General features: G+C 38.8%; 1 protein-coding gene across 2 annotated transcripts in view; it reads left to right on the top strand.

Annotated features, from left to right (window-relative positions):
* Positions 1–23,024, top strand: part of col14a1a (collagen, type XIV, alpha 1a) — a 195,724-nt gene that overhangs the window by 109,940 nt on the left and 62,760 nt on the right. For both annotated transcript variants that reach the window (XM_042490363.2, XM_088084067.1), the window contains 6 exons: positions 3,721–3,879; positions 5,615–5,692; positions 8,000–8,086; positions 13,306–13,359; positions 15,797–15,892; positions 16,464–16,517. In XM_042490363.2, coding sequence (XP_042346297.2) covers positions 3,721–3,879; positions 5,615–5,692; positions 8,000–8,086; positions 13,306–13,359; positions 15,797–15,892; positions 16,464–16,517 — 528 coding nt within the window. The remainder of the gene's footprint in view (positions 1–3,720; positions 3,880–5,614; positions 5,693–7,999; positions 8,087–13,305; positions 13,360–15,796; positions 15,893–16,463; positions 16,518–23,024) is intronic.

Genomic DNA, 23,024 nt, shown 5'->3' with positions numbered 1-23,024 from the left:
GTGCTAAGTCACATGCACAACATGGCAGAGATAATATGCCTCTGTCAGTGGTTTAGAAAATAAAGTAATTTGTCTTAGAAATGATAAGAAAAAAGAATTCTGATAAAGAAAAAAAAAACCTCTGCTGACAGAGAGGCACAAACAAACGAGGTGCTTTATATTACAGAAAGATACCGCTGATGTGTAAGACAGCAGTAGCATTAGAGAATACAAGACTGTGTACGTCTGAGAGGCTAATTTATCTTGTGCTGGCAGTAATATTAGCTGTGGATAGATCCTGTAGTTTCCAGCCAGCCATCTGACCTGCCAGCAGCAGCACAGAGTGAAAAACATTATGCCACTGATATTTTTATATTTCATCCTCATTTTTGTGGTCAGTGCTTTTTTGTTTACTTTGTTGTGGATATTTGCCTATAAAACTGATCAAGTCTCAGTCTTGAGGTTTGTCTACTGTCTGTTAGGGGTTAAAGAATGACTCTTGGATGAACAAACATGTTTGTAACATTTAAATTAGCTTCAAATTCACTCATTCATGATGTTGTAAATGTCAGAAGCCCATTCAAAGTTGGAATGTAATTCTATACTAAATATGCACTATACTGCTCTCAGATACTCTCGTGTGATTAATAAGTGGTCACAGTTGGATTTGACCAGAGAAACAAGTGTATGAAAAGTTGAGACGTTCTAGTGGTTTGCTTAACTTTGGCATGCTTAACTTCTAGCACGTAAAGCTTAAAGGTACAGTTCTCCTCGAGAAGCTTAGCTGAGCTAACAGCACACTTATTTCTGCGCAGGGATACGGTTTGTGGGTGTAGTTTGGTGAAAAGACAATATTTCCTAATTGAAACTGCTCACAACAAGGTCTGTGGATATCTTGAGTAAATGGGTCATGATTTCTGAAAAGGGGCATTGCTGTTGAGTTTTTCAAATGTATTTTTTTGGCGCTTTGAGCACAACAAGCCGAGTGCCATCTAGTTTTATTATATTGGAGAGAGGACAGAGATCTCTATGGCTAATATCTCCAACACTCGCCAACTTAAAACAATCTAGATTGATAAGAAGCACTACAGATAAGAGGAAATACGTATATGTATTTTTGAGTTTTGGGTAAACTGTCTTTTTAAGAATACTGGTCCTTCATTCGTTTCACTGTGGTATTGACTTTGTACTGGCTGAAAAATAATGTTGTGTTGGGGACTTCTGAAATCCATCTTTACATACAGCTGCATTACCATGCATTTATAACATAGCCATTACAATAATAAAATGTTTATTTTTGTATTGTACAGAAAAAAAGGAAAGTAACAGCTGACTGGAAACACTTTACCATAACTATCACAGAGGCTGACCGTAACATGTTCACAGGCTGTAAATGTCCGTTTATGTGAAAATATGGTGGTATTATATTTTCCTATGAGGTTTTCATATGCAGGTCAACATTTTATAAGGGTTGACTTTAATGCAATACAAGTAGTTATTTCTGAGTGTAGCCATTCAAATATTAGATATATTATACTAACCTGTGAGAATATATCCCCCAAAAAGCTTGATAACAAACAGCATCTTTTCTGATGCCTACTGCAGTTTTTTTTTTTTAGATTTCATATAGCTCAAGTTTAAGAACAGAGGGATGGTTCAGATAGTCAATTTTCAAGAGTAAACTTCCTCCATACTGAAAATAAGTCTGAGTCACTGGTGGAGTAAATGAAGGAACCAGATAGCCTAAAGGAGAGTCTCTGACACACACACACACACACACACACACACACACACACACACACACACACACACACACACACACACACGGAAACATATATTTCTATACCTTACAATGCTCCAGACCTCAACTTCAGCAACTAAAAGCCAAAAAATACCGTAAATGCCTGCACCTTAGAGGATTTTCGTGATCTTTGTATCACACAAATAAAACACACACACACGCGCACACACACACACACACACACACACACACACACACACACACACACACACACACACACACACACACACGCACACACACACACACACACACACACACACACACACACCATGCCCAGTGAAGTGTGCAGACTGGAGGATGAGAACAGAAAGTCATTATAAAGCAGCCGTCCAAACGTCAGCCAAGAAATGGGCCCTGACACTTGAATATGAACTTTGTCTAACTCTGCATTAGCCGAACCTTGTTACTGTGTGTGCAAATGTGTATGTGTTGCGCACAGGCTCTCATGTTGCTTTAACTTAACAGTGCATGCATATTTTTATTGAAATATGCATGCACTATACGTTATAGAAAACATCCTATAATGGTTAAACGTGTAGATACGCATAGTCTATTTTTTTTTACCATCCTCCTCATTAACCATGTGACCAGTTGAATTTCACAGTTCACGGCTCTGGCAGTGGTTTCCTCTAAAGAGACAGTTAGAGCTCACAGGCACTCTGACTGGACAGGCCAATTTGTGTGCTTAGATGCTTTTAACCTGCATTTATAAAAATAAAAAAAAAAACACAAGCAAAGGGACCCATTGTTATTGGGATTAGTCAGTGAAGAGGTGGTCAGTTGTTGTTGGTAGAAGAGGTTTTGTGTTCTGGCTGATCACAGATAAAAGAACAGTGAAAATGCTGTACTTCAACTGATGTTACAACGGTTTTATTGATTCTGTATATGCAGTTGTTAGTGTTTATGTCTGACAATGTGTTTAAGACAATAATGTTAGGCAGTGTTGGGCTCGTCACTCAAAAAAGTAATTTATTACTCTTTACTCTTTTAAAAAAAAGTACTTATTTGTCCCTGCCAACAACAATTCATCACACTACTCGTTACACACCACAAAATTGGGCCCTTCAAACTTTGCATTTGGTAATCTAACACTATATAATTTGCAAATGACTTATACCTGGGGGTCTCCTGTTGCCTGTGACTGGTATTTTCCCAAGATCTGTCTGACAGATTGGAAATCTATAGGGAGATTTAAACGGAGGGCAACATTTCATCCACTACATATCCGGCCAAAAGCTTTACTCATTCTTTGCTGCTTTTAGCCTCCAACAGTCCATGATTAAAATCCAGTTTTAGTTATTTAACGTCATACATTGTTGTGCTACAGTCATCCTCTGAAATGCAGAAGGGCTCATCTTTGTCGGGGTGTATTTTTGCAAGCTTCGTGTTATTGTGCTGCTTTAGTAGGTGTTTCAGGAGGTCGTGTTCTCACGCTGGAAAGAGTCTGAGTGCCACTAAATGTTTCCAGTTTACATTTGACAGCAATATCCCTGTCATCTTTCTCCTAACAAAATCAAAGTAATCTAGCCAATGAATGTAACTGTTCCGTAACTCTTTTGACCTAGCTTGTTGCTTTGTAATGTGCATGTGTGATGATTACAAAAATTAGTTCAGGAATGTAATGTAATTCTATTTCATCCCTCCTGACCAGTCATCTCAATTATATAGAACCGCAGTTTGTTGGATTACTGTTACCCAACAATAATGATGGGTATTACAGACAACAGGAGTATTGACTATTGAGGCAGAAATACTTGGTAAAATAATACAAACAGCCCACCTCTATCTTCTTTAAACTGTTGCTGTTTTATCTTAATCTCAAGTTATTTGGGTCAAAACAAAAGCCTTTTCTCATCTTATCTGCACCACAGGTGTTAGATGAATGTGTAGTTTGGGAAATACTCTAATCTCAACCTTCTTCTCGCTCTCTTCCATTACAGCTCCATGTAACCATCAGTAAGACATCTGTGAAGGTGGTGTTAGATTGTTCTGTGATTGGGGAGAAATCCGTCAGTGCTGCTGGGAACATAACAACAGATGGGTTGGAGATCCTCGGAAGGATGGTTCGGTCCAGAGGCAGACGCGACAACTCCGCTCCAGTCAGTATGAATTCTTGTCTGCATCATTGATATGTGCACTCTGAAAAGAGAGTGATTTTCATGGCAATGTCATAGGTGTTCTAAAGACAAGAGGGTTATCAGCGAAGTAGATTATGGCAGCGGCAGCATAATTATTAAATCTTCAAGTTAGAGTAACATGCCAGAATTTATTTCACAATCTGTTTTCACATAATTATTGAGATAAAAGCTTTTAATGTTTCCTTCCACAGCAGGTCCATATGATGTAAACCAATGTTAAAGGTAGAATACATTAAATTCTGCTTAAATCAAATCTGGCTGTTATAATTGTCCCTTGTGCATTGATTGCAATGATAAGTCAGCAAGGTGTATGTGTCAACTATAATGGCCCATAAAATGGCAACCATTAATATCCAAAAACATTTTAGTGAGTCACTCAGGAGGAGTTCATTTTATTTATTGCAAGAGGAAATTACAAAGTGCTTTACTTTGTTAGCTGTTCTCTATCCATTAGGTAGCACAAGCACTTAAAAAAAACCCTTTTGGCACATGCAGGCAGGGCAGAAGTTGAGATATTGTGTGCTTCTGGGAATACTGAGTGCTGCTATTAGTAAATTTATACTTCTTAGCTGCTCCAAAGAAAAGTATCAGCTGGAAAATGCTGCGTGAAGAAGTTTTTATGAAGGAAAATATGACATTTTCTTCACTTGTCACGAGATTGTCCTTTACAGACCAGTAATGGATATTGATTCAACACTACGTGGTGTTGGTCGTGTTTGGAAAGGTCTTTTCAGAAAGTAATCTGAAACCATAAAGGCAGCTTTACCTGGCGTCAGTTTATTCTGTTTTACTGGCTGTACTTTAAGTTGGCCAGAAGTGAAGGTTTTAGCCGAATAGTCATTTTATTTTAGGCACCACGATGAGGCGATATTTCTGTTTATCGAGAGACTCTTATCTAGGAATGGCTTTATGGAATTTCTTCAAATTTGGCTCAAACATCCATTTTGACTCAAGGATTAAGGCAGGATCATATTTTGGTGGTCAAAGGTCAAGGTAACATCACAAAGCACATTTTTGGCCATGATTTAATTTTGACAACACTGACAGAATCTCATCCAAGTCTACAATCATGTGCTCGTGTCATTATGTATTTAACTTCCCAGATAAAACAGTTCTACAGTCATTACGTCTAAGTGAGAGTTTTCCAAAGTTAAAGTTGTCTGTGATATATATATATATGTGTATTAAGCTTGATATAGATCTTTGTTGAAAGTTCGGGTAATGAAACATCAGGTTTCTGAGTGGTTTAGAAATGTAGATACTTGAAACTGCTCTACTAAAAAGAAATGAAGACAGTAAATGCCAGTAGGCTGTTTCTTCAGTTGCGATGATAAACTTTGAATCAGATACAAGCCAGTGACCTAATTTATAGCCTTCTCTATAGTTTAAGACTAGCGGAGCCTCACAGACATTCATTCTGTTTGTTGAATCTATCAGCCAGGCTTTATGTATCTCCCAGCATTTTTCACTTGGTCATTAGAGCTTGTAAACAAACTGTCCGTTCTTGTTTCTTATCACCACTGAAACACCACAAATTTCCATCTTTACTAAATACCATGCTTAATATTCCATTTGTTATGTTGCCTCTGTTTTACATCTGAAATGTGTTAACTGATAATATTGTAATTACAGTAAGAATGGAATTGCTTGGTGTGTTTGAGTGTAGTCATGTGTACTTGTGTATGTGTGTTTACAGTTCCAGCTCCAGATGTTTGACATCATCTGCAGCACATCCTGGGCCAGCAGAGATAAGTGTTGCGAGCTGCCAGCATTGGTAAGAAACTAACACATGCACATACTCTCACACAGTCATGTGCTTACACACAATGCTTTACTGCCTCACCAAGTGCAAAGTAGTTTAGGGCTCTGAATATTACAGCCCTAGATAATTAGAGTTATAATTGTGGTTATGATCAAATTAAGTTACGACGAAACCAGCATTAAAGACAAATTACTTTGAATGTGTATGAATGGCTATTAGCACTGGCAAAGAAATGCCGCTGCTGACGGTGCCTGTGGCCAGGTGGGTAATTTAATTTATGTGATAGAAATGCACCTGATGAGCGATGTTGTCTTTCTCACACATATACAAGTCAAGTCTGAGCGTGCCTGTATAAGAGCACTGATTATCAATTAGCACCCCGGGCATAAAACATAGCCACATAACAAACAGATACACCATGTAACCAGTTAATTAGGTTACACCTCTGCAGTCTGACAGAATCCATTAAAGCAGTGTTTTTGCGATGCCTTTGTTGACATTCGGAAAGGTCAGAAAAGTTTTCATTTAACTTTGTGGTAATTGGTAGGCTGTTGTTAGTGATGGTAGTGGATTGCATTACGTGACTGTCTAGTTTTTTGTTGACAAGGGGCCCATTATACAAGAAACAGCCCAGTATAATACAGCCCCATGAACTCTGTGTTATACCATTTAAGGATCAGTGTGAAAAATATGGTGCAATTTACAACCAACCAACCAACAACCAACAAAATGCCCATACCTTCTCTCCCCTTCATATCCAAGCTTGTCGTAGAGCCTGTGGTGGCTGTCAGGTAACGTAAAAACATGAAAGGCTCTCTCTAGAGCCATTGTTCGGTTTGTCCATTCACTGTTTCCCAGAAAACTGAAATCTGTGTATGGCAGTAGCTGACAGTGGGGGGATCAGCAAACTCATAGTTTTTTTGTTTGTTCTTTTTTTTCTTTTTATTCTGTTTGTGTGTGTGTGTCCTGTTGTTTAGTTCTGTGTTGCTCTCTAAATTTGGAGGTTTTTGTTTGTGGAGTATGAGCTGCGGATTGATAATTGATAAATCGAAGCCCATCACAGCTGTGCAGATCAGATAGCTTGATGAAAGGAGCAGCTACTGCAAAGGTCAATGAAAGCAAATTTGAGACCCAGTGCAGTGAATGGTTAACTTTCACTTTCACCGCATTCTGCTGCTCCGTTTGTGCACAGAGTATGCTCTACGCTCCAAAAGAGTGGTGCAATGAATAAACTGAACAGTATATGTATTCCAACATCCTCCAAAATCCTGACATGGCCTCAGGTGTTGTTATCGTGAATAAATAAATTCACAAATAAATGAGTGTGTGGCAAACTGCTGTTCTGGGCTACTGAAGAACAATGTTGGTGCAACTTGTCAAGTTCCATGAAGTATGTGCCACCAAACAAAGAAGTTTGCCTATTGTCCCACCCCACTGTGCTGTGACTACATGCTTTGATTGGAGCGTTGAAGTCGGAAGCAGTTAGGGTGAGGTCTAAGAGGTCATATTTAGGGTTAGTAGCACAGTAGGGCTAAACTGAGTAAAACGCTTGTTCGGGGGGTACGTTCTTTATTCCCTCTGCGTACCCCCACAGGCCTCCAACAGGTAAAAACTACTGTATATAGAACTGTGTAAAAACAGAATTACAGTCTGTTTAAAAATGATTAAATTGAATGCCTCATTGTACCGCCAAAGATAATGCAATGCAGCGGAGCTACCTTGTGGGTGTTTTTACATTTTACATTGAAATAAATCAATCAAATCAATGCATCCTGTTGTTAAAATGGACCAGTTGGTTAATTAAATACAGGTTGATAAAGCCTATGTTTCCTGAAAACAAGCTGAAAACCCTGCTCTTCTCTGTCTTCATGGCTTGTTGCTTCCGTATCATATGTATTTTGGCTGTTAAACACCATAATTCTTATTTTAAGGTGATTTTTGAAACTATGTTTATATATTATCAATTTCATATACCATGCCTGCCAGCAGATCCCCCTAAGTCCTACACAACGGCCCCTTAAATAAACTTCTCAGTGCAAGCAGGGCATTCTTTTAAAGTTTTGTTTGGATAAAGTATTTTATCAGTAGTCATAGGGACCAAGAAAACATTGATTTGTTTTGTACCATAACTCAGCTCAGACAGTTGGGAGTCAAAGACCTGAGAGAAGCTGGTGAATGATGGGGATGTTTGACCATCGTTATTTTTCTGCTGGTTAGCTCTGGGTGTATGTAGGTGAAGTTTTAAATGATGCAGCTCACGTCTTTCCTGAATACAGACCAAATGCACTGTACATCTGATGTATTTATGTGTGTTTTCAGAGAGTTGAGGAACAGTGTCCCTCCATGCCTCACGCCTGTACCTGCTCCCAGGACAGCAAAGGACCTCCAGGACCCTCTGGACCCCCTGTAAGAGAGATTATTCATTCATTCATTCATTCATTCATTCATTCATTCATTCATTCATTCCAATCTTTTATTCTTTCATGTAATTGCCTATTCATACTTTTGTGGTCGGTCTAGTATCGTCAAAATTTCTTTCAGTCTATTTCTGTCTTTTTTCTCTCTCTGTGTTTCCACTGACGTGCTGAATTCCTGATGTCTCCCTCCATTTCTCTGCATTTGTTTTCCTGCTTTGTCTCTTTTATATTCTGTTATTTACGGTATAAATACACCAGTGCATTCATTAGCAAACTTTCTCTGTCGAAGAATGAATACATCAGTTATCCATTTTGACTATCCAGACTCTCATTAAAAAGTTTGTATTTATTCCAGAGGTGTTTGTACCGACAATAGTAAGCACTGCTGGTAGATGTCAGAGTAGAGCAGCCACTCTAACGCCATAAAAAAGTTGATTACCTGTTGTGAATTTTGCAAATTACTTTTATTGAAAGAAATCAATGTAATCCAATATGAAAAAACAGAAAGGCAATTCTTATATACAATATAAGGAGCTTTTAGAAAGTTGATTAGATGCAAAAATTAATGGCAGTGACCAAGCATTACCAGACCAATAGTGTCCACCACCATGAAGACACATATCAGAAAGTGCAAGTGCAGGTGTCAGTCTGTACACATGTTTTTTAGTATCCATACATAGGTGTTTGCAAACCAAGTCCATATATTGGGAATTTGTTTTAATAACTAATAAATATGTTGCCATACAAGACAAAATAGATGCATTTGCTTTCTTCGCTTCTTGCCTACATCTAGCATTCGGCACTGCGGCTACATGAAGAGGCTGAGCTGTCTTCCCTCTCTGTATTCACACTGTCGCTCTCTCTCTGTCTGTATGTGATCCTCATCTTCTATTAAATCCTCCTCCTCGTCATCATCATCCACCTGAATATTACTATCTGACCTGTTAAAGGCAGCTGTTTGAGTTATGAAATGATACTGTGCGCCCTGTACCTTCCTCTTATTGCGGATGTATGTATCTTGCAGATTATGGCACATTGTCTTCAGTGCATCTCTATCAAACAACTCTAAGGGCCTGTGATGATGTTAAAAAATTACAGAAAAGTAACGCGTTCCAAAAGCTTTAATGACGATAGAAAGTTTTTGAATCTGTGTAAATGCGATTGACACAATGTTAAGAAGTCTTTTTTTGTTTGTTTGGTTTTTTAAACGTAACAACTTCTGATCAAAATACAGACTTGACGTGCAGAGGTCTTTACTCTCTTTGACATTGAGCAAGTTCTATCCAATTACAAGCTTTTTGAATGAATCCTGTGAAATGTGGAATTAGAAATCTTTGGGCGTTTTCATTGGGGTGGCGATATGTTAGAGAGAGAAGGGATGAGCTTGTGGTGCAGCTGTATTCCCCTCACGCAGCCGCAGGTAAAACCTGATAGGGGCTGAGAGATGAGAGCAAGTAAATGAGCTCATTTACAGCCTGAGACTTTTGTCTATATTCTCTCCTCTTTTTCTCTCGCTATTTCTCTCTCTTTCTCTATCTTCTGCTTTGCATTTTTCATTCCCTTCTCTCTTCTTTCCCCCATTTCTACATCTCTTTTGTTTTCTCTCATTTTCTTTCCTCTCTTTAGTTCTCTGTCTTTGTCTCTGTCTCTGCCCTCGGGTAGTGAGGGCATGAGAGGGGTTTGGGTCAACATCGGTGTAGTTTAAGAAAGTAATTATGTTGCAATTCCATGTATCACAACTGATTACAATCCCCCCAATTTCCATCCCTGTCCGACAAGCCGGATCCACTTACTCTTCTGTAGGGTTATGTCCACAGGCCACAGCCCCGTCCTCTAGTTTTCTACGTCCTTTTATTTCTGTCTGTGTTCTTCTTTGAGATTTCAGTGTTTCATCCTTTTACCAGAAGAATATACTAAAGATGTCAGTTAAGACAAGCCATATGGGTTTCACTCATGGCTAATGCAAAATAAGTTGCTAGTTGCTTCGGGATTTGCATTTAAACTACTGGTAGTTGAACTTAATTTGAAGAAAATGCCATGAAATTTAACCTCATGCTCTCATCTCTTGACTTAAAAAATACATTGAAGACTTAATTAGCAAAGACTTATTTTCTGTGTTTTTTGTTTCTCCTCTCTCATTGACTTCTATCGCCTCCATCTCTTTTCTCCTTTTCTGTTTTTCACTGTCGCTCTCCCTCCAAACTAGATCAATAGCAGTACTGTAAAGCTTTCAGCTCCTCATTGTCTTTGTTTCTTCTTTTCTCTGTTTTCTCTTTTACCTCCACTTCATCCACACGCCTGAGGCTCTTTTCTTTTTTTCTCTTTTTGTACCACTTTCTGCTTCTCTCTTTGTGTCTGTGTCTGTCTCTCTGTCTGTGTCAGTATTTCTCGCCAGCATTGAATGGGCTTCTTAAATCACATTTTAACTGCAGCATACGGGTGTAGATGAATGGTTTAATGGTGAAATCATAGCCACTTTGGTGCTTAAACGGCACCCTATAGTCGGCAGGGTTTTGAGTAAGGATGAAAAGTCAGTGCCATTCCCCTTGTTAACACAATATAATGGTTGTTAACACAATAAATGTATTGTATCCCCTGTGGAAGGCAAGCTTCCTACAGACAGGAAAACTTTCAGAGTCCTAACAGACTGTGAAAACAGAGGCTTTCAGTATAAACAATGGATGTGTACAGAATTTGTTGCTGTGCTGCAGAGACTTTGCTCACTCTGAACCAAGGAGTATGGAGAAAAACAAATAATACCTGGATCTGTGGGGATACCTGATGTAGTGTCTAAACACACAGAAAGCTTGCATTAAAAAAAGACAAGTGGAGGGCAAATAAGCTGGAGAGCAAATAATTATTTGAAAGGATTAAAAAACTATAGTAGCTGGCATCTGATCATTGAGATTTTTGGAGCTTAGGCATTCCCAATAAAGGTGGGTTTTTTGTTGGTATTGAGCAGAACAAACGGACTCTTGTCTGTAGTGTATCTACACAGACAAGGCAGCATTTTGGCAATCTAAAGTATGGCTACAACAGAAACTTGCTCTAATATCACCATCCATAATGCAGTTTTGCCTTCCTGAGAGTAATTTCTGTGTTTGTGTTCGCTGTCAGTCGCATGTCTTTTCCTGTCTCGCACAGCAGCAGGCCTGTTCAGTTCTTTAAATTTTTGAGTCATGTTTGAAATAATATTGATTGCCTCAACTGAATTGCAATCTGTGCCGCCTGATTTGGCACAGACTCAGCTCAATACCAAACATCACTCAGCAATCAATCTGACATTAAGGAAAACAAGGCTGATGCTGCCTGCCATCTCAGTTTGTTCAGATTGAATTGTGCCCATGCTGTTCGAGATGCAAGTGTTGTTTAAAAAATGTAAATTCGTCCTTGGCATCAAATTGCTCAGTTAAATGATAGTAGCGCTGTACTTTATTCTGTCGCCATGAAACACCCATGAAAAATCCAAACACAATTATTTGTATTGCTGCTAGTCAAAGCTGATTTCAGTTTCTCTGCAGGTTTGCCCGACCTCCAACAAGTAGTCACATTGTTTGAGAAAATCCATTCAAAACAACATGCAGAGACGAATTGCTGAATTGATGAACACAATCAATCATTTTGAATAACACATATTTTTGTCCTAACATGAATTTACAATTGCATAATTTGATTCAAAAGTGCTGTAATTAAAGTCATTGCCTAAAGTTTAATTGTGTCTTTTTGCTGCCAAAAGGAAAATTGAAAGAAGTATTTCACTGCCTGAAAATGGTCTTATCATAAAACTAGGCTTTTTGCATGCATTTTTGCATTAGAAAGACAGAAACACATGACCAGAGAAAACACAGAAAAGGGACTTTGGCATTTGGTTCTGCTCATGAGGTAGAAAACGAACAACTACCAGAATGCGCTGCACCATGCCTGAGCAGCTTCTTTCCCCAGGCTGTGAGACTCCTCAGCTCCTCCTTTGATGCCAGAAAGATGCAGCAGGATGTAGGGTCGACTTTAATTTAATTTCTTCTTAAGCCATGTTTAAGAAAAATGACAAATAAATCTACCTTGTACCATGTACCTATACTAGACCAACCTATTAGGTGACGTAATGTGTACTTGTCCATTTCACTCATGGGCGGTCAGCTGGTAACAAATGATCTCATATTACAGATGGTCAGCTAAAACATGTTTCTGAAAAGATTTTAAGCAAAAAAAGGGCAATGTAGTAACAGAATCTTGGTTTGTATTTTGTCAGTGTTGCCTAGTTATACCCTTTGTTTGGAGTTTCATCTCAGCTTGTGTTGCCTGTGCTACATTATACTAACTGTATGCTAAAGTAATATCGATTACAAAGCATTTCGTAAACTTGCCATTCAGTGACAGAGTGAAATGTATTATTTTGAGAATCTTTGCATGCAGGAACCCTCACACTGAGTACGGGGGCCAATCTGGCACAAACTGGACTGTTTGTAAATTCAGAGCTCTGTGGGAATGTACTATTCAGTTATTCAGAGCACCGCACTGTGGGAGTGTCAGACCTAATGACTCCTTAATGGTAAAGCAAACGGTAAAACTTCAGATTTTCACTGGTATGTATAGAGAAAGTGACTGTGGTATTATGCTAATAAAATGATATAGATTACAATCTGGTAAAAAACAAGAATATAATGATTCCATTACCACTTCCTTTTACCACCTCTGTGTGTCTCTTCTCATATTCCTCATTCTTCTTGCAAACATCCCTCCTGTCCCCTCTGGCTAAATACTGCAGGAACTACCTAGTCTCACCCTCATTCCCAGGGGAGACCTATTTAAGCAAACACAGGAAGAGGATGTATCCCAAATGAGCCAATGATTAGCAGATGTGTGTAGTTTGTCCATGAATAAACCTTGTGGCTCGAGGGGTCAGTCTGAGGTTTACAATTCCAGACTTTCTTACAGATGCAGCGTGATAAAGTGCAGAGCTCAGAGGGGCAGTTTACAGCACAGATCAGCACTGGCCTCTGTCCATCAAATTCATAATCCATTAATATCAAAGACCCGTGCAGTTCCACTTTTATTAGATTTTTTTAAAAAAATGAAATCCAATTTCCATCATTGAAAGGGAGGCGTTTTACAAACATGTGTTTCTTAGCTGTTACTCTCTTTGTGGGTGCACAACTTGCAAACACTGACTATGCTGTTTTTACAGTGTGCGTTTGGCCTGTGTTTCAGGGCGGGCCAGGCATAAGGGGAGCCAGAGGAGACAGAGGAGAGCCAGGAGTGACGGTTAGTAAAATGCACTTAATTTCAGAGACCATTTATTATTCTGCAAAACCTTCAGATCATAATTAGTGTCAAATATTGTCTATCTTGCATCTTTTATATGATTATGTTTCCAAATGAGAGAGAAGTAGCAAGCTAACAGAAATGGGGCTGCTCAGACTGGATTTCTCAAACATGCTGAGCATTAAAGAGCTTCATCCTGATTTCATGTGCCATAGTTCAGTCAGAGGCATCGGGTAAGTTTTCAACTGGAATCAATTGCACTTAGCTCTGTACCTCAATGTCCCACTTCTTACACATTTTACTCATAATCTGAACAGGCAGATCCAAACCTCTTTCTCCAAGGACAGAACTGCCCCATCCTGATAAAGAAAAGGAGTTACTTGACACACAAACAAAGAGCCTTCTCAACAACAGCCCACTTCATCCTCAAGACTGGATGTGAAGCACCCTTGGGCTAAAAGAAGTGGTCATTTTGGAAAACGCTTTATCAGTTCTCCAGACTACCTAATCTTCCTTCTTGCCTCAGACTGAAGGCAGTCTCTTATCACCACTATCACCACTGGTACTGTCCTGTCTTTAATAGACACAGCTCCAGCAAACCCTGTCTTGGACTATTAATAAATGATTTACTGTAGAGTTTGCATGTGCTACAGATTTGCTATGGCAGTCTGTTCCAAACTCTTACCATGCATCCAGCTGTGGCACTCAGTATAAGAGCTAAAGCTGCAAGTTTCTCAGTTCCCATGTTTGTAATTTAATCTTAGGTTTAAAAAAGAAATGTGTTTTGAAGCAGCAGGGGTCCTGCCACTGCTGCTTAGACACGCAGGGCTGTCAGTCAAGACACTAAGCTTTTTTTATGTCCCACTTTGACTTAGCGACAGTGCATCGAGTGCAGTACTTTAAGGGGCCCACCCAGAACTTAAGCACATCCCAAGCCTGAGACAAAGACGTGATCAAACCCATGCAAGGCTTTTTGCAATATAGTCCATATGTGTTACATTTGATGGGTGTGATTGTGTTAGTTTTGGAGTCAGATTTTCCTGTTGGCACACACATACTCCACAGTGCACACATATATATTAAGACATGCCTGCCAGATCACACTTGTCTTAGCTCAGCAGCATTTATACCTCTGCAGCTACAGCCAAGTTTATTTGAATAGTTGGATTATTCTGTTGTGTAAGAGCAGCTTCTCCATGAATTCATCCTTTTTCATTCTCACTAACCATTTGTCTATGTTACTTGTTGCAGTGTAAGAGCTGATAAATGGGAAAATAACTTGTGCAGTTATTAAAATAAACCTTTAAGCAAATTAAATCGATTCATCTCTTCATGTAGTCTTGCGTTATATTTTACTGATATTTATCATTTAGTTAAACATACCATGACACATTTTAGTCTTGTTTATTTTTCCCCCCACTCCATTCATTCATATCTGATCCAAACTTTCTTTTGATTGCATGGATAAGTAAGACATGAAGCCAGTAACTATACGGCTGAACAGTAAAACAATAAATACAGCCTGAGTGAAGATTACTTTGGCTACTGCTGCTGCTGAGCCAACAAGCTACGAATGCTGCGAATCAGTGGCGGTTTGCAGGAATTCCTCTTCCCTGACTCCCGCTGCAGGAACCCTGTCAGCAGCTCATACACATGGATCAAATGAGCCGCCATACCAGCGCAACCTGATTAGAGATGGATGGACAAGTGTCCAAATCTATTTCCTGTGGTAGATTCATTATGGAAGCAACCAGTGGTAGTAAGCATGTAGCAATGATGTCTAATGAAGTTTGTATTTTTAAGTTGATGGACAATGTATGTGTTGATTAGTCGCAGACTTTGAGGAAATGGGCACACATCTATTACCTCAGCGGATATAAGCGTTACATTTTCATATAAACATAAACATAACATTATTTAGATTTTTGTAGTAGTTGTTATGTAGTTAGCAATGTAGTTGTTATCACAACTACATTGCTAAGACCAGGCATTGTCATGAACAGCTAATATTTTAGATTTGATATTTTTATCTTTCCAGAAATCAGATCTAACTTCCATGTTATTTTAAATGCCACTCTGGTTCCACATCGCTACTTCTGAGGAGCATACAGTTTAAGAATTCTTACAGTGATTAAAATATGTTTCATGAATAAGTGATATTATTGAGCTGATGAGGCTTCTAGCAGGTGAGAAAATCAATGATAGAAAGAAGAATCTTCATAAAATTGTGCTCACAAAATCTTCTCATAGTAACGTCAGTTTAATATAACTGTCCTGATCACATGATCTACAACTGCACAGTGGTGATTAAAGATGTTCACATTTCCATTTGTTCTTGAGCACCTCAAGGATTCCGTTTCCATTTTTCTGCAAAGTTGAGTAAAAAAATCTTAAAATAATTATTAATAATAATAATTAATAATAATTATTTCCACAGGGACCGCAGGGGCCAATGGGAGAGACCGGCCCTTCTGGACCCTCAGGACCGCCTGGTCCTCAGGGACCCAGTGGTCTCTCTATTCAGGGACCCCCGGTAAGACTTTGCTTGTGTTTGTATGTGCAAACTGACAGGCAGTTTAATATCACATTTTGGAAATTTCCACAATTACTGAATTATTTCAACATGATGGTAGTGTGTGCATAACTCGGCTACAGCTCCCTCCCAAAACAAACAACTGTTACTCTTATATTTTGATAAAATACGCTAGTGGTAAAAAATTGGAAAAACTGAAAACTGGTACACACATTATTTTATTTACATCACTGCAACATTAAATTTTAATGGAAACATAGTCACAAAGAGTGTGCTGTTTGCCTTTTCACACACTTTTCCCCACTAAAGTCACAGAATGTGTGCAATTAGACACAGACACGTTATTGTGCTGTCAACCACCTTCCTCTGTTAACTGACAAATGTTGAGGCATGCTTCAAACAGACTTCCAGACACTCAAAGGATCTTGTCCAAAGCACGCTGAAGCTGTTGAGGGGACGTGTGGTGGCCGAGCATCTTATTAGGATAACTGATATTGGTTTTTCTGGTCCTTTGGTAGCTATCGGTGCGACCACTGGTCCAGCTGAGATGTAATGACTGTTTGTTTTACAGGGTCTTGCTGGGGAGAAAGGAGAGAGAGGAGAGACTGGTCCAGCCGGACCAATGGTAAGACAACATTTCCTAAAAAAATGACATTATAGTAATACACAGAGGTGAAGTTTGTGTTTGGGCAAATTGATTTGATCCCAACATCTCAGTAGAGTCCAGAGGGGCAACTATTTTCCAATCTGCCTGACATGTAGTGACTTCTCCCTCTGTTTTTGTATTGAGTGGTAGTATTGGGTTTTTACCAACCCCACTGTGTGTGTGTGTGTGTTTGTGTGCGTGTGTGTGTGTGTGTGTGTGTGTGTTTGACTATTTTTATAAATTGTCCTCCTCTGTGTGTACGTGTTGAGAATACAAATGAGTCCCACATCCATTATCACTGAGGTGCCATGGCCCTGCAGGCTCACAGAAATGAGACTTGTTGCCCTCTGAAGGCATATTTCTGTAACTTAAATCCAATTTTCATTATTTTTCTGTGCTTAAACATTTGACTCTCATCTCTAATACCTCACGTTAGACCATCCTAATATATGTATTTGTTTATACACTTATCTGTCAACTCTAAAGGAGGTTATCTATGTAATTTGTTTTGCCAAGTAACTGCTCCTGAAAATACTTTTTTTCATGTGAACATTTTTTTTTGTGAACCAATAACCTCAAGTGTGGAAAAAAACAAAACACTTGGACCAACACACACAAAGGAGGCTTTTTATTCAGGCTAAATTGCAATGATTAAAACTGTTGCAACTAACTAGGCTTCTGACGTGGAAATTTGTTGACTTGTTTTTAAATAGTGAATATGTCTTGGTGCCACAGAGTGAAAAAATAATTAATTTATTCATATGTACTGCCCTAAAGACAGAGAGCAGTATCTACTGAAGCAGTAAGGGTCAGAAAAAAATGTTTTAATTTTTCAGTATGACTCTCAGAAAGCCAGTAATCCCTCCATGGCCTTTAGACTGATACTTAAATAAATTTTGCTATCATACCTTTATATGATACCTAAAAAAAATAAAAAAAAGGAACCCCACAAACAAACTTGCTATGACTTTTGGTAAGCTTAAAGGAAAAGCAACAGAAAATTGTAGTATCTAAAAACTAAATGTGTATTTTCATCTTTCTTTTTCAACCTTTACTTACATTGCATTAAATGCATCTTTGTGTGTCCTTTGGCTATTCAAATATTTATTTTAAAATCAATACGAATATATGATTTATGTAATGTATTTAAATATGTGCTTTAAAAATAGCTGAACCAAACCAAATAAAATCAATTCCAAAGAGTCAAAAGCTGAGATAGCAATTATTGATAATCTGTTAAGCTGGATGTGTTAACTTAAGGATTCTTTTCTCTATTGAAACTGGACTGAACTGCCTCATGTAAAATAACAAACAGCATTATCAAGATGTGGCTTCATCAAAATTGATATTATTTAATTAGATACAACAGCAAGGGATACATTATTAAGACAAAGTTGACTGTAGTTGCTGCAATTTTCTAACTCTGCATTCCAGTTTAATGATGCAAACAAAAGAAGAAAATAATTATCTGCTACACTTTTGGTTATTCTTGTTTTTATTAATTTAGATACGGGCCATGAAGAAGGTATAAATGTTCTTTAATTAAAACAATAATACATTTTAGCTAAAATGCTGTATATTACAATGTCTGTCAGACCTGTATATGCAACACTGGATTTATCGTACAGTTCTGTGAAACAGTGAGAGACCTATTAGAAAGGGCATGAGTGAGGTATGGAGATGAAGCTTCACATGGCTACGTGTTTGTGTGTGAGTATGAGTATGAGTGTGTGTGTGTGTGTGTGTGTGTGTGTGCGTGTGCGTGTGCGTGTGCGTGTGTCTGCGTGCATGTGCGTGTGTGTGTGTGTGAGGGGGGGGGGCTGTGTTGTTGCTGACACACATGCACGTTGACACAGACAGAGCGGTCTAATGGAATCATCGAGATGTGAATAATCATTACCAGCGTCTCCATTATTGGGCAGTGAACCAATCAGAGGTAATACTGAATTAATTAAATGGAGTTCTACTGGGAGCCCTGGACATCAGCAAGGACCGAGTCAATGTTTCTAGGAACTCTGTACCTGGAGAAACGTTTACTTCACAAAACTTTGTCATTAATGTGTCTGGATGTTTGTAGTGACACTTTTTTTAAACATCACTGTAAACATATCTTTCATGCAAAACACACTTGTAGTAGCTAGCTTTTGTCTGCCTCGTACTCTCAAGGTCCTGCACACCCCCACAACTGTTAGTTATTCTGCTTAATTAGACCTCAGCTCAGGTTAAGGTTGGGTAAAACTGCGCCGCGAATTATGTTAAGCCACCAAAATAAATGCACCAAAAATAATCTTTTGTAAGTTGTCTCACCGTAATAGATGCAACAAGAGGATCAATCAAGTTCAGTCCATACACACACAGTGCTGAGAAGAGATCTAATCAGGCTAATTAAGGGAAAACACCTGTCAGTGCCAGTGCATACCACAGGTGTGAAGAGCCTCTCAATCCATCCAGTTTTTGGGCAGCGATCTTTGCCACTTCATTGCTACTAGACTGATGAATCAAGTATTAAAGGCATGATTGAACCTAATGAAATGTAATGATGTGTCTGCCATTCACTTTACCATTATTTGTCCTACAATATGTTTTGTTAATGACCACTTTGGTGATACATCGCAGTATGGGCTAATAGGGGAATACATACTGTGTAGAAGGTAGAAGGTAGATTTATTGGTTATTTTTTAAACCAAGTTTAAAAAACAAAATTACTTTTTTCCTTGATCCTGCTATATCGTTGTAGTTTAAGGATGAGTTAATTAAAATCAGCAGCTACTATGAAAATTCTCTCCAGTTCCTTGGGCATGTTGCTGCTGGTGGCATCATTAAATTCCTGCAGTGCATTTTTTGAATTGCATCAGAGTCTTGTGTCCAAATGACTCCCACAAGGTCAGTCCATCCAGTGCAACAGCTCGATCCGGGATGTCAGGGTTTTAAGTATGTCTCTGTAAAGATGTGTGCAGAGCAATCTCTGATCTCCCATTCCTGAGTGAGCCTTAATCACATCTCATTCACTCCACTCTCCTGCAACCGGACATTAGCCAGAAGAAGGCTTGGTAGAGGAGAAGCTCTCGATCCAAGTCGGGTCAGCCTTGCCTTGATGCCGGCTCTCCTCCCCTCTCTTTGTCCAGCGCTTTAAGGTTTCATTTCTCCCATCTGGTCTGACTTGCAGCTCAGCACATGCCACCGGTGGGGATCTTCTCGAGGTCAGCTGAGTACAGTTCAAAACCCACACAACTTTTTGTGATGTTGATAAGTGCTTCTCTATCGTAGAAAAGTCGTGCTTCAGCAGAAGGGGTCATGGTAATGAAAATACAGCAAAATACAGCAAAAAAGTAGCAAGGATTTGAGGAGCTACTGACTGCTGCATCTACATGCGCTACATCTCATAAGCTCTAAAAAAGTTGGTGTAGGCTTTGTGGGTTTTTTTTGTTTGTTTGTTTTGAGCTTTTGGGCAAATATTCCATTGTAAACTTAAAGCATGCTGTAACTAACGTGTACTGTGAAAACTAGATTCATGCACTTCCTTGGCTCTATTTTCAGACTTTATAAGTCCGTGATGGGAGACTTTGGCCAATCACAGTTCATTACTGAAAAAGGGCATTGCTATTGCTGTTACACAAATTCAAATGTGCGTGCACATCCCTTCAGATGGTGAAAGCCTGATTCAATGGTGGAGAATCCTGCAGAAAAATTTGCTATTCCAATATTGGTAGCAGGTACCTATGCCACAAAACAACCCAGAAAAGGAAGGAATCATCAAAAAGAGTGTCAATAAACAAAATAAAGCGTGTTTTATGATCAGCAAAGTGTTTCAGAAATGGAGAGAAAATTCTGATAATATTATATTCTTCTGCTTAACGGAGCCAAAGGCTCATGGCTACTGCTAATTAAAGTTCATGTTTTGTAGCTAGCTAGAAATTCAGTGTGTTATTTGAAAAATATTTACAGGCCCACAATTTTGCAAAGAAAAAAGAACAGTTACTCTCATAGAATACCTGCCGTATAGCTGCATCAGGATAACAATCACGACCATGATCACTGAGATGAACTATAGTACTCATACAGGTTATTGTATTGAGGCCTAGGAGACACAAGACACTTTTGCCTTTTAAAGAAAACTACACACCCCAGCTTTAATTTGTAACAGCGCTAATGGAATAAACCTTGGTTTACTCTGTTGTAGAGTGCTCCCTGACAGATAGTTTTCTTAATTCTTCTCAATTAATTTTACTGCCTTGGCTGATTACCTCATTATCACCATATTTGAGCATCAAAATGTCCTTTAGAGCTTAAACCAAGTGTACCAAAACAGATACTGTGCATACGTTTCCACTAGGTTGACTGCCCCCTTTAAAATGTCTTCAATGTCACAAGACACTTTTGCTGAGTTTACTTAAAGAAATCTCTTAAATTTTTTTGAAAGTGGAAAATGTGGGAGCCAACATCCCTAAAGGCTCTTTCAGGTACATACTTTTACACACAGAGTCAAAGTGGTGCAGCACTATCGGATGCAGGTTTGTCCTACAAATACTTCTACTTTATACCAAGCTCATGAACTGGAAAAATAACACTAATACTACATTTATAGTCCTCCTGGCTAAAATGGATTATTTTTCTTTGAGAAAATCTAGTGAGATTTGAAGTGAGCAGAAGCCTGCACACATTATTTATCTAGGTGCATCAGTTAGTGTTTTCCATTTCTGTGTTGTCTGAGCACCAGAACAAATTAGATAAGATGGCTGGTTTTCATTATGGCTCTTAGCCCAGATTCACTGGAGGATGTCACAGAGCAGAGGTACTAACCAGTCCGATTTAGGGCTCAAGGTTTGCCTGTAACGGATTTTTGAACACCCTCATAGATTTTTAGGAAAGAAAAAATACTCTAATTGTTTTAACATGGGCTAATATGGTTGGCAATATACATGTCAGTGGTTAGTACCTGAACTCGTAGTTAGAAGGTCTTGATTTTTTCCCTGTGATGAACTGACAACTTGCTGTTCTTTTTTGTGCCCTCTACCCACTGCATCCACTGGGGATAAGCCACTACAACACTAATCTGTATAGGGAAAACAAATTTCAGACAACGAGTGGATTAAGTCGTTTTAAATTCATTACAACCAGATTTAGCTGCAGTCAAGCTCTCCATGTGGAGCTGACAATGCAAAAGTTTTGATTTTGAGAGACAGCTCCTGCGGACAGCATAAAGGAGCACTATTATATTTTTTTCCGCACCAAAGCACAATTTGTTATAGTCGCTGCTCCCATCTGCCGATCACATATCTTGTCAAACTTATCAACCTGCAGCAAACTGCACTTTTCTAGGATGGTTGTATTTTTTGTTTTTTTTTAAATAAACCCCCACTTAAATACTGAACTTAAGGACTGCGGACACTCTCTGCAGGGTATCTTTTTAGGTTTGAAGAGTATTTGTAGTGACTGTGAAATCATGCTGATTAATTTAACTACACAGAAAGTTTGTGTCAACAGGGTCTTAATTATACATTTTACAGAGCTAAATGAAACTAACTGTATTGGACAGGTGTTTATTTTAGTGCTGATGAAAAAGAAACAGATGCAGCTGTAAATTGTTGTAATGCTGATGCTGATAATCATGTTTCTGGTGATTAGAGTTTGCTCTCTCTGGATTTTTATTCATTTATATATACACTTCTGTAGTCTAGTTCATGAAATGACTCAAATTAGTTTCCTTTGTTAAGACTTTTGTGAGTTGATGAGACTAGAATCCAGTCACTGATTGGAAGTCATACTCAAACTGTTTCTGAATTTCTACAGAATTTCTACCACACCTGTTCAGTTTTTAGTTTTTCTAAGAAACGAATGAGCGCAATAACAACTGGTCTCTGAGCCAGCTCACGGAGAGCTGCAACACTTCCTGATGCAGCACTATCTAGCTCTCTCTCTGCCTGCATAGTCCTATTAATAAAAGCTGGCAGTGCTGCCCTGTGCCGCACTATGTTACCGAGTAATAATGTGTTTTGTCAGAGAGAGGAATATGAATGGGTGTGTGTTGTTGTGTGTGTGTGTGTGTGTGTGTATGTGTGTGGCTCAGCGGGGGAATATTGTAGCTTCCAGGGCCCTGTTGTAATATATGAGGGACCACAGAGAATATCACAACTCTAAAACATCAATTACCTCTCTCGCTCGCTCTCTCTTTCCCTCTTCTTGTTTCTCTCTCTCTTTCTCTTCTTCTCTTTCTCTCAGTCTCTCTCACCCTCTCTCCGTCTCTCGCTGCAGTAAATACAATGTAACCTTGTCATCAGCGTCCCCTCCACCTCCGTTTCAATTTGACAGTGAAAAATGCAGCTGCAATGAATAGCAGTGTGTGTTTGTGTTAGTGTGTTTGTCCATCTTTTTCATCTCCCTCACTTTCATTTGGTTTGTGTGTGTGAGTATTTGCGTGCACGTGTGTTATCATATAATCTTTTTTTTTTCGTCTTAGAGGGGTGTTGATTGTGTGTTTGTGTGTGG

The sequence above is a fragment of the Plectropomus leopardus genome, chromosome 11 (genome assembly GCF_026936395.1).
Source record: "Plectropomus leopardus strain MGB_pleo_1.0 chromosome 11, ASM2693639v1, whole genome shotgun sequence".
In the NCBI taxonomy this organism is placed as follows: domain Eukaryota; kingdom Metazoa; phylum Chordata; class Actinopteri; order Perciformes; family Serranidae; genus Plectropomus; species Plectropomus leopardus.
The sequence above is the reverse complement of the archived record's forward strand: the minus strand, read 5'-3'. Positions and strand labels throughout refer to the sequence as shown.